Source organism: Crotalus tigris, unplaced genomic scaffold, assembly GCF_016545835.1.
Source record: "Crotalus tigris isolate CLP2741 ecotype Arizona unplaced genomic scaffold, ASM1654583v1 scf7180000024437.13266115, whole genome shotgun sequence".
In the NCBI taxonomy this organism is placed as follows: domain Eukaryota; kingdom Metazoa; phylum Chordata; class Lepidosauria; order Squamata; family Viperidae; genus Crotalus; species Crotalus tigris.
The window spans coordinates 271,305-283,473 of record NW_024100606.1 but is presented as its reverse complement, the minus strand read 5'-3'; the positions used below and the strand labels follow the sequence as shown (position 1 = coordinate 283,473).

The following is a 12,169-nucleotide window of genomic DNA, read 5'->3' as shown; positions in this document are numbered from 1 at the left end:
TTGAAGTATGATAAGTCCTGTGATGCTGACACTTATGTCCTAGCAACTTTCCCTATAACATAACTTATTTCTGGATAACTAAGTGAAATTTGTTCTTTATTGGTTCAGAGACACGAATGTTATCTCAGCAAACTGGAGATGTGTTTACAATATCCTCTGCTAAGTCTAGTTCTGGACAAGGTACCAAGTCAAGTAAGTCTCTCTTTTTAATTGTCAGCTCCCAAAGCCTATTATGCAAACAATCATCAGCAGATCACTGAGCAATTTTAACACAATAGATCAATTTTCAGAATTGCCGCACAACAGAGAAAGCCAGTCCCATTTTAGCAACTTTGAGCAGATCAGTTACCATTCTTGCATTATTGTTTCTAAACTTGCTTGACAATAGGATGTTTCAGGATCAGAGCATCTTTCAAACAATGTAGAACCAATGTTCTTTAATGTTCTCTTGGATCTGAAATCCAATGATATGTTTTCATGAACATAAAAACCTTCCCTTTGCAATCCTCGCCATACCTTTGAAATTCTTTTCAGAGCATCTTGAGGTCACAGTGAAGAACAAAGAAAAGAAGAGGGGATAAAAAGAAACATTTGTTTTCAAAACCAATGTTTATCATGTGGCAAATAATAAATTGTCTTGATTTTAAATAAGGCTACGTATAGAGCTATTCATAATTTGGAAATGATTTGGACTAAATGCTTGAGATACCATTTAAATGTGAACACAGCAGTACTGTGTCCAAATCTCTTTTCTAGTATGATATATTGCAAGGTTTCCAAAAGGTCTTTTAACACAAAATGGGATAACTTGCTGTAAGACAACTTGCTGTGGGACAATTCAATGCTTAATTAATCATTTCAATCAGTTACTTTTATTATTGGTAACCATATTTCATTGAAAGTAGTGTAACTCTTGTATTTCTGGATTGACTTTAGTTATTATTATTGGCCAGGTTCCGTCGAAATTAATTTAACTTTTACATTTGTTGAACTGTCCTGCAATGTGTTGGCCATGGAATTATCAGTCAATTATATTTATTCAAATGGTCATTCATTTGTGATGAAGTTCACCAACTTTCTTTCATTCTTCTTTGCCCAGTTGGACACATTTTGGTTATTTTTATTAATTTCATCATTATATTAGGAAGACATAATGCTGCTCTGCTATTGCTTTCCTAATTTTTTTTTATCTTTTTTTTTTTTTTTTTGCAGCTCCTCCTCAAGACAGAGGCCTGCTCTTGGAACAAAACCCATTCAAAATCCCTGCAGATATTGATATTTTTTTGCTGCGAGATAAGCAGAAAGAAAAGGCCAGGATGGTATGTAGAAAATACAGGATGTTTCTGAAAGAAATTCTTCCCACCTGTGGCCAATCAGAATGCCGACTATGTGATGTGCCCTCTTCCCACTGAACTGGTGTACTGTCTCATTGAATTAAGAGATGTCATAGCAGAAATAATGTCATTACTCATGCAATATTATTTTGTATGGATTAAGGAGAATCTCTGAGACTTTTAGAAAAACTCTGTGTTAAATAAGGTACACCAATGGTTCTGGAAAAGAGTCAAAAGTGAAACCTAAGCTGAAGTGGGGAGAGCTTATTTTTTTAAAAAAAAGAGTACAGATGATAGGAGAGGATTGCGTGTTCAGACAGCATGGATAGAGAGACTCATCTCTCTCGTAACATGGGAATCCAGCATCATCCAGTGAAAATGACTGGCTATGATAGCTGGAGGTTATGTTAACTGGAACTCAATCCAACTGGGGGGCAGCGGATTAAGGAAGCATGATCTTTGCTTTCCTTGCGTAGTCTTGCTCGGCACTACTATAGACTAAACAAATGTGGAATAGTAGCACCAAAGCTAATTTTATAGTAAGTACTGAGAGAAGGATACTATACCTCAGGTGTGTGGTATGGCATAGGGTTTCCTCCTTGAATAGGAGGTTGGACTAGAAGCTCTCCAAGGTCCCTTCCAACTCTGTTTTTCTGTATTCTGTATATTTCATGTATAACTGATCTCATGGAATGAATAACCTAGCTCAAAATGTAAGGACCTGCCCCAGCTGGTCCCTCAGGAAAGTGAAACTCTTGACTCCATTGAGGTTAATCAAAAGAACTTTTACTTTTACAGAAAAGTCAGGCTGAATCTGAAGGTCCCACACAAAGCAATTTTTTCACTTCCTCAAGCCCAACCCCTGCCCTAACCAGTCTATCAGCATCCAGTGTGATGTTGCAGGATTGTTTTGAGAACACTGAGGTGCAGGGTAGATAACAGGTCACCCTCAGGGTATGATGGCCTTGGAACCAGGCTGGAACCAGCTGGGAAGGAGTCTGCTTCATCTCTAAAAATAATCCCCCTCCCTAATTCCCAAGCAGTTATAGCAAAAGTGAAAGCATGCAAAAAATGTCAGCAACCTTCCTCCCTACTCTCCAACTGACTGACAAGACACCAGCATGGTGGATCTGACATGCTGCCCTCTGAAAAAAATGACATCAGTCCTGCAGAAGGAAACATAATAAACAGGGAGAGAAAGAAAATTGGGAAGTTAAGGGAAACATTATTTAGGTTTATCATAGTATTGATTATGAAAATGCTTTACAAGTCTGGGAGCTCTAACATGGCAATGATTTACCTACGCATTTTGGGCTTTGGGAAAATCCTTCCACGCTACTAAATATTAGAGTTCTCCCCTAAGCCTGCAGGAGCCTAAGATATCTCCACCTTCAAAATGTTGCACCCGCTCAACCATTATTGGCTCGGGAGGCTTTGAAGGCTTGGCCTAAGGGGAGAAATAACCTCAGGTTTTAATAAACTATAACGGAACACAGGATGGACCCAACTAAGGGATTTGGCAATTCCAGTTCTGCAATCACAGGGTTTATAATATGTTTGATGAGAAAGGGCCCCACAAACGTGGGTCCTAATTTCTTCGAAGGTTTTAGAGACTGTAGGTAGTGGGTGGAGAGATAGACACAATCCCCAATATTGAATGGTTTGGGTTCTCTGTGTTTGTTGTCAGCCTCCTGGGCATCTGCAAGGGCTTTTCTCATGACTGGCCATGTATTTCATAATTGGGAGACCCATTCTTTTAAAATACAGTTCCATTTTGACCTCCTGGGCAACTGCATTTTCTTATACAATCCTTTATGCTGGAAGGGTTTCCTGCCTGAGCAGGGGGTTGGACTAGATGACCTCCAAGGTCCCTTCCAACATTATTATTATTATTATTATTAGTAGTAGTAGTAGTAGTAGTAGTAGTATACATTTTCTGGGGCAGCCATCTTATAAAGCCTCCAATAACCAATGGAGCATTTAATCAACTCGCTCTTCCTTTACCTCTAGGAGCGAGAGCGACGGAAGACTCTGAAAGTCCATGAGAAGATGACTTGCTCCACTCTGCAGAGTGCCAAGCAGTCAGGATTCAAGAAAGCGATCGAAATGGAAGAAGAAGCTGAGGACAAGGAGTTAGCAGCAGAAGCCGAACGACTCAAAGCTCTCCGAGAAAGCCTCTCCTGGAAGATAGCAATTACTAAAGGTAGCTGAGGAAAGCATTCAGATCGTAGGATGCTATGAGGCAGGATAATTACTTGGAATCAGAACATACACTGCAGAAGCTTCCAGCTTCGGATTCTCATTTTTCACATTCAGACTGAAGTTATACTTTTAGATATGGTTCCCCAAAGATCCGATCTAGGTGAGGGGGCAGACTTACATTATTCTCTTCCTGTCTTTTCTTAGCATTATTGCTCAACAATAAAATTTGGAGTTATCTGTTCCACGCTTTTAAAATAAAAATAGTTGGGAAGGAAGGATTATTTTGAATAGGGAAATAGCCAAAGTATCAGGCCTCTGCTTATTAATCTTTCTATAATATTTCATTTGTTGGTTGGGATTTTTTTAAAACAAGTCATTAAGGAAACATCTATGCAAATAATTTCAGGAAAGAGCTTACCATAGAGGGGAAAGTACAGATTCTATTTTTATAGGATCAACTTAAAATTCACTTTACATCTTGACCATAAGTTGGAGTATAAGAAGAATAACATTTTCTTAAGCGTCTTCAAAATGTTTCTAAAATGCTGTATAATATAGATGAGATTCACCAGAGTTTGAAAGTTTCTGAAGGGCTCTTTTCATATGCCAAGGGATCATATCAAAGAGTTTCTAAATGCACCAAATTCTACAAATGCCTGCCATCTCCAGAAATGGTATTTTGCTGCTGTAATGTACACTAGTCAGCTGCACATCTAAGAAATCCCTGATAAAAGATCAACTGTTATTTACAAGTGCTCAGAAAATAAGATTAAATGATGAGTAGAAGAGATGAAGAGCAATTTCACATAGAAGCAGAACACTTTTAATAATCAAATAGCCAGTTTCTAAATTATGGAACTGATAAAATTGTTGGCTGTAAGTGTCTCTCAACCAACTCAGTCAATGAAAAGAGATTTTTTTGGAAGCTCTCCTAAAAACATTGCCCTTTCACTTCACTGTGGCATGCTGCATTTGGGTTTTGTGACTTGCACGACTGCCCCTTTTTTCCTTCCTTCCTTCCCTCCTTCCTTCCTTCTTTTCTTTTCTTTTTCCCCCCAGACCAGGTTGTAGAGAGAGAAACCATGCATGATTACATCAATCAGAAACGGCAGATGTTCTTGCTGCAGGTATTTCATTTTGTTCTAGCTGTGTTGCCTGTACATCAGTTTGAGATAGTGAAGAGAAGCCTGGGATCTGAATTAGGGACAACTGGGGGGGGGGTTGTCTTTTTTGGTCATCAAGTTGACTTTTTTGGTCATCAAAGTCATCAAGGGCCTTGGGGAGACTATTCCTCCCAACCAAATTATTGTGAAGATAAAATGGGAGGTACCCGCACCAGTCTGATTCTGAATGCTTTGAAAAAGGAAGGACTGATTACAAATACAGCAGTAAATGGTGTTGCAACTCGACAGTGGCTTTTAACAAGAGGAATCATTTCAGTAAATTGCCTGGTGGAAGATGCTAGATGACTTATGCCACGGGCTTCTCTGCTTATATAAGTTCTGGTGGGGAAATACATGATCACATCCCATTTATAGCCATAGCATATTATCCCATGTCTAGGAATAGGTGTGCTTTGTCTGCCTAAATTGTATAGCTGTTTAGAGAAACACAGATACAGATACATTTTAACATAGCTCTTTATTTATTAAATTTCTGTACCACCTATCTCCCGTAAGTGTCTGTTGACTGTTATCTATCTTTAACAACATATCTGTTAAAAAAGAAAAAGATAGAAATAATTGGTCAGTTTGGGGGGTAATAGCACTTGAAGTCCATGAACTGAAAAGAGACATTTTTGGGCCTCCCTTTCTCAATCACTTTTGGCTTTTACATTTCAGTATGCTGTTACTGTGAAAAAAGATGAAATTCAGAAACTGGAAAATCTGGCTGTGGAAGAAGAAGCCAAGCTGGAAAAAGCTGAGGAAGACTTGGAAAAGGACGCCGCCATGTTTGATGAGTTCCTGAAAGAGAATGACAGAAACTCTGTCCAAGCCCTGAAAATGTAACACTCAACTACAGGATCGATGCTGTAGCGTTCATAGAAATCTCAAGTCCTGGGGAGGTCCTACAATTTTCAGTAGGAGACACGGAATCAGACACCAAGGGTTGCAGTAGCTTCCTACAGACATTTATGCAATCATATTGAAAAAAAGGGCACTTGATATTTTTTGGGAGGGAAATCTCCCAGGGCTACAGAGGGCATGGTGGGCATGAGGTCAGAAGGGGAAGTATTGCAATGTTGGCTTGGTTTTTTCCCCCTATAGTTTTTGTAGAATTAAAATCTTTAAGAAAATATAATCATAGGCAGACACAGGCAGACAAAGGATAAAATATCTGACACATCATTTTCATAACTGGTCTGAAAGGGATGGTCAGAGATGCTTGGTGAACTAAAGAAGTAGCTTAAGTGATGCTCACCTTCTATCTTCAGACTGGAGAACAAATTATTTCAGTAATGACATCCTGATTTTCTAGTTTCAACAAAACATGGCAGTTTCTGGAGAGAGAGAGAGAGAGAGAGGGAGGGAGGGAGGGAGGGAGGGAGAGAGAGAGAGAGGCAGGCAGAGAGGAGAGAGGGGGAGAGAGACAGGTCTGTACAACTTCAGCATGCTATAGGCAGTCAAATCATACCTCTTGAGTATTCTGCCTCTAATGCTTTCATTGGAGATGAATCTTTAATAATAATAATAAAGTTGGAAGGGACCTTGGAGGTCATCAAGTCCAACTCCCTGCTGAGGCAGGTAACCCTACACCATTTCGGACAAATGGCTGTCCAGTTTCTTCTTTAAAACTTCCAGTGTTGGAGCATTTACTGCTTCTGGAGGCAGGTTGTTCCACTCATTAATTGTTTTAACTGTCAGGAAGTTTCTCCTTAGTTCAAGGTTGCTTCTCTCCTTGCTTAGTTTCCACCCGTTGCTTCTTGTCCTGCCTTCAGGTGCCTTGGATAATAGCTTGACTCCCTCTTCTTTGTGGCAGCCCCTGAGATATTGGAACACTGCTGTCATATCCCCCCTCGTCCTTCTCTTCATTAAACTAGACATACCCAAGTCCAGCAACCATTCCTTATATGCTTTAGCCTCCAGTCCTCTAATCATCTTTGTTGCTCTTCTCTGTACTCTTTCTAGAGTCTCAACATCTTTTTTACATTGTCGTGACCCAAACTGGATGCAGTATTCCAAGTGTGGCCTTACCAAGGCATTGTAAAGTGGTATTAATACTTCACGTGATCTTGATTCTATCCCTCTGTTAATGCAGCCTAGCACTGTGTTGGCTTTTTTGGCAGCTGCAGCACACTGCTGGCTCATATTTAAGTAATTGTCCACTAGGACTCCGAGGTCCCTCTCACAGTTACTACTATTGAGCAAAGTACCCCCTATACCATACCTGTACAATTGGTTTTTCTTGCCTAAATGTAGAACCTTACTTTTTTCACCATTGAATTTCATTTTGTTAGATAGCGCCCAGTGTTCAAGTCTGTCCAGATCCTCCTATATCTTAAGCCTGTCTTCTGGAGTGTTGGCTATTCCTGCCAGCTTGGTGTTGTCTGCAAATTTGATGAGTTCTCCATCTATCCCCTCGTCCAGATCTTTGATGAAGATATTGAAGAGCACTGGGCCCAGAACAGAGCCCTGGGGCACCCCACTACACACTTCCCTTCATGTAGATGTGGTTCCATTGAGGACCACATGCTGAGTACAGCCGGTCAACCAGCTATGGATCCATCTGGTGGTGATGCTGTCTAACCCGCATTTTTCTATCTTATCAAATAGTAGATTGTGATCTACTTTGTCAAATGCCTTACTGAAGTCCAAGTAAATTATATCCACAGCATTCCTCTGGTCCACTAATTTTGTCACTTGGTCAAAGAATGCAATAAGATTTGTCTGGCATGATCTGTTTTTGACAAACCCGTGTTGGCTTTTAGTAATGACTTTGTTTGCCTCTAGGTGTTTGCTGATTCATTGTGTGATTATCTTTTCCAGAATCTTCCCAGGTATTGAGGTCAGGCTGATAGGTCTGTAATTTCCTGGGTCCTTTTTTTCCCTTTTTTGAAGATGGGAAGTACATCGGCTCTTTTCCAGTACTCTGGTAATTCCCCAGTCCTCCAGGATCTTTGAAAAATATTATTCAGTGGTTCTGAGATCACATCTGCCAGTTCCTTGAGAACCCTGGGGTGTAATCCATCTGGTCCTGGTGATTTAAACTCGTCTAGGCTGGACAGGTGCTCACTTACCATTTTCTTGCCTATCTTAACTTGTATTTCTATTTTGTTTTTTATGGCACTATTTTTGATAGGTTGGTCTGTTTTTTCCCTTTGTGTAAAGACAAATGTGAAAAACGAGTTAAATAGTTCTGCTTTCTCCCTGTTGCTTGTCACCTTCTTGCCACTTTCACCCACTAATGGACCAATCGTTTCCTTCACTTTTTTCTTGTTTTTTACATGTTGAAAGAAGCTTTTTTGTTTTTGTTTTTTACTTTGGTCGCAAGCCTTAGTTCATTTTGAGCCTTAGCTTTCCTCACTTCATCTTTGCAGGATCAGGCTATTTGCTGATATTCTGACTTAGTTATGTGTCTCTCTTTCCACTTTCTATACTTGTCCTTTTTATCTTTCAATTGATCAGAGAGTTCTTTATGCAGCCATGCTGGTTTCTTTTGAGAGCTGTTATTTTTCCTCTTTGTTGGTATTGTGCTAGACTGGGCCTTTATTATCTCACTTTTCAAAATTTCCTAAGCCTCTTGAGTTGTTTTCCCCTGGAAGATTCTCATCCATGGAATCCTTCCCAAACCCTCTCTAAGTTTATTGAAATTAGCTCTCTTGAAGTCCAAGACTCTAGTTTGACTGTGTTCTATTGCTTGTGCTTCCATAATGTTGAATTCCAATATTGCATGATCACTTCCTCCCAAGGTTCCTATGGCTTCAACACCTTCTATCATTTCATCTCTGATAGTGAGAATTAGATCCAAAATGGCTAATCCCCTAGTTCCCTTCTCTACTTTTTGGGAGACAAAGTTGTCTGCTATGTTTGTCAGGAATCTGTTTGATCTTCCGCTTGGTGCAGAGTTTGTCTCCCAGTTGATGTCAGGGTAGTTAACCTGCTAGAGTTTCACATGCTTTGACAATGATTCAGAAATGCTTCACACTATATATCCCTGTAGCAAACCAAGATTGTGTCAAAAAAGGAAACACAGAGTGATCTCATCAGACAAACCCCACCCTTGCATTATTACATCCCAGTGTCTAATACGGGTATGCATGTCAGGGGTTTTATATCATAGCCCAGAGTTATTCATCTTGACCCTCCTGTAGACCTTTGTGCTTCAGATCTCACCAAGTGCAGCATCTCTCAGCTATCCCTTAAAGAACTCAAAGACTACTCAAACTTCTGCCTAGCCCTGGGGGAAAAAATACTGCTGCTTTAAGAAACCCATTCAGACTTAATGCAATTCTTCATGGAATTCATAACAGAGACTTGATTTATTTGTAAAATCTTTTCTACTGGGATTCAGATGCCAAATAATTCATGAGTATAATTATGTCTAAACTATACTTTCTCCTTATATAACAAACACAAGAAAACCCGCCCACTGATATTTTTAAAGAGTTACAAAACTGCTAGATAACCAAGCAGTTAAGCTTCCTACAGCTAGTTAGGATCCTTTACAGGGATGTCTTCCACTTCCCACCCAGACCAGCAGAACTCTTTTTCCATTATTTTTTTTTTTTAAAGCTCATGGTGAAGTTCTAGAATTGAATCTATGTTGATAGATTAGGAACACTACCTTATCTGTTCTCTACAGGGCTTTTTTTGTGATAGAACGCCCAGAACGGAGTTCCGGCAACTTTTTGGGATGGAACCTTGTAGGGTAGGCAAGGCGGGCTGTATGACGTGTGAGTTCCGGCATCTTTTTTTTTTTTTACAAAAAGAGCACTGGTTCTCTAAATAACATGTAGGCAGTCCACCCCACACTTTAAAGAAAGTGTTTACCAGACAGAAATCAAAAAGTCCAAAAGAAATTCACAGGTAGATGAAAGCTGCAGTAAAGCACTATGGAGTGTTATATGAGTCTAAGTGCTATCGCTATATGATCCCTACACAGTTGATTATGAAAAAGGGGATCACCCCACTGTTGTGTCATTTAATACAATCAGTCGAATCAGCTTGATTGAGAATCATTACATCCTACATATTCTTCAGCCAAATTCCCAACCAATATATGAATAGAGACAAGAAGGAAAGCACTGGGGGAAGGAGAGAAATAGAATAACACCAGAAAGAAGTTTATATCTCTTTAGCCATTGTCTGGCTTTTCATAGTGGCCTAAAACCTTGAGATCTTTCTTAATTCTGATATCACTAATCCCAAATCATACTCTGCAGGTAATTTCTGTCTTTATTTCTTCTTTCTTAGTGCTGAAAAAGAAACCAAAGCAAAACTGGAGAAAATAATTGAGATCCGAGAATTGACAGCGCAAATGATGAACATCCAAAGGTAGCAGTTACAGAAGATATAATCCAGGGTATATTTTCCTTCCTCCCTGTTTCCCTTTCCTGGATGTCCCAATACGGTTAAAAGTACACTTGTTCTTTAGATTTTTATAACATGCTAAATGTTTAAGCTTGATGTTATAAATTATATGCTTGAGTTATGGGTAACAAGGTTTTATAGGTTTCCATTTGTTTCTCTCGCCAATGAATTTTACATGCATAGATTGCTAAAAATATAAATTTCCCCAAAGATAACAATGTGGCTATTTCAACTAAGAATCCAATAGAATAAACCCGCCTATGAAACATTTGGGAAGATGTAAAGGAATGCTTTGGAATGCGTTAAAATGAAAAATGAAAATTACTATCGTTTTTCTAACCCAGTATTAGAAAAAACAAATTAGACCTGCCACAGGAATTATTTTAAAATAAAACACTCTCCTGAAAAACTAATAGTGCCTTTGCCTCCATGGTTGTTGCCTAGAAATAATTAATTAAATTGATCAGTTCATCAAAATCAATTAAGATTTCATTTAAAAGATAAGGACAGAATAGAATAGAGCTGGAAGAGACTTTGGAGGTCCCCTGCTCAAGCAGGAGAGCTTATACCAGGGGTAGGCAACCTCGGCTCTTTTATGACTCAGGGACTTCAACTCCCAGAATTCCTGAGTCAGCATAGCTGACTCAGGAATTCTGGGAGTTGAAGTCCATGAGTCATAGAAGCCGAGGTTGCCTACTCCTGACCTATACCATATACTTCCTTGAGTTAAGTTTGACTTTGGATGATTACATAGATACAATAATGCTGTTTTCTTGGCAAGAATATGAAACTAGTTTTCCATTATGTTTTCCACAATGGGCTTTTTTTTTTTTTTACTGCTGCTCTGGGATTTAATGATAGCCATTTAAGAGAATCATTTTAGTCCACGGGTGTCAAACTCACCGCGTTACATGACGTGTTGCGACGTATCGCAACTTTTTCGCACTGCCGGAGTTGGGGTGGGCGCGGCTTTTAGACAGTCATCTAACTACTTATCAAGTCTGACCTTGATGACTTGGCAAGGTCAGCTGGATGCTGCCACCTTGTGGGACAAATTTCATTTAGTCTTGTCTGAATTCTTTCTTTGAAGACAGCAGAAAAGGGAGTCAATGGAGTCACATCAGAGGAACCAACATTATGTTAGCAGTATGGGCCCGCAAAGTAAATAGCACCAGGAGAAAAATGGGGTTCTCAATAGACCAGATTCTTCTCATCACCAACCCACAAATCCAATCACCCATCAGTATGCCATATGGTTTTTATGAAGATGTCCTAACTTCAGGCAATATAAAATTATTGCTTATCTTCCACCAAAAGAGTCAAGCATTCATAGTAAAATTAAGGGATATTTTTAGGGCTTCCACTTTCCCTCACCCTTTCCCCAAATAATAAAGAAGCAGTGCTCAGCAAACCTCAGCAGTGGCAGCAATGTCTGGCTGACCTTCTCTGGATTAGAAGGTCAGAGAGTCAGGGCTGGCAGTTACTTAGATGAGAGGCCACCCCAGAAGATCAAAGCTGCAGGCTAGACTGGGAAGCTCAAAAGATATAGCATTTTGAATTGTTGTTTGGATGTGTCCATCAAGTCACCAGGAGATGAGCTAAACTTTAAGATTTTCCTTTCTTCCTAAGCAACAACATCTAGCCTGCTCTTCTATCTACAGCCAAATGGCTTTCAGGATAGACCAATAAATTTATTGGAGCATATATAACAGCAATGTATAGTTAGGCCAAGCTATTGTTTCCCAACCCAACTTCAAACTAGGGTTTCAGATTCTGAATTGCCATCTGCTTTTAAACAATATTTTGTCAAAGGATGCCAGTGTTGAGTATCACAACAAAACAGCTTGATTCTGTAAATACAGTACAATATTATATCGGAGCTGTCCTTATAGAGGTCTTTTATTCTGAAGCTATACATGATGCTCTTGAAGGGAAGTGGGGAAGTCTTCATCTTTCTAGGTCAGAGAATACGCCAGGTGTAGCTGAATGACATCCTGGCATCTATTACCTGTAGCTATGATAACCAGTGCTCTCTTTGCAGATCACGAAGATTTTATCTGTTCCTTCTTTTTCTTTGGTAAGGCATGTAAAACATTGCAGCAG

General features: G+C 39.5%; 1 protein-coding gene across 8 annotated transcripts in view; it reads left to right on the top strand.

The window, feature by feature from the left end:
- CFAP100 (cilia and flagella associated protein 100) overlaps positions 1-12,169 on the top strand; it is a 34,288-nt gene that overhangs the window by 4,251 nt on the left and 17,868 nt on the right. For 3 of the 8 annotated variants that reach the window (XM_039331311.1, XM_039331310.1, XM_039331309.1), the window contains exons 4-9: positions 109-192; positions 1,213-1,319; positions 3,345-3,537; positions 4,596-4,663; positions 5,378-5,541; positions 9,950-10,030. In XM_039331311.1, the coding sequence (XP_039187245.1) occupies positions 109-192; positions 1,213-1,319; positions 3,345-3,537; positions 4,596-4,663; positions 5,378-5,541; positions 9,950-10,030 (697 nt within the window). The remainder of the gene's footprint in view (positions 1-108; positions 193-1,212; positions 1,320-3,344; positions 3,538-4,595; positions 4,664-5,377; positions 5,542-9,949; positions 10,031-12,169) is intronic. The other 5 variants (XM_039331318.1, XM_039331317.1, XM_039331316.1 and 2 more) reach the window with 3 other exon arrangements.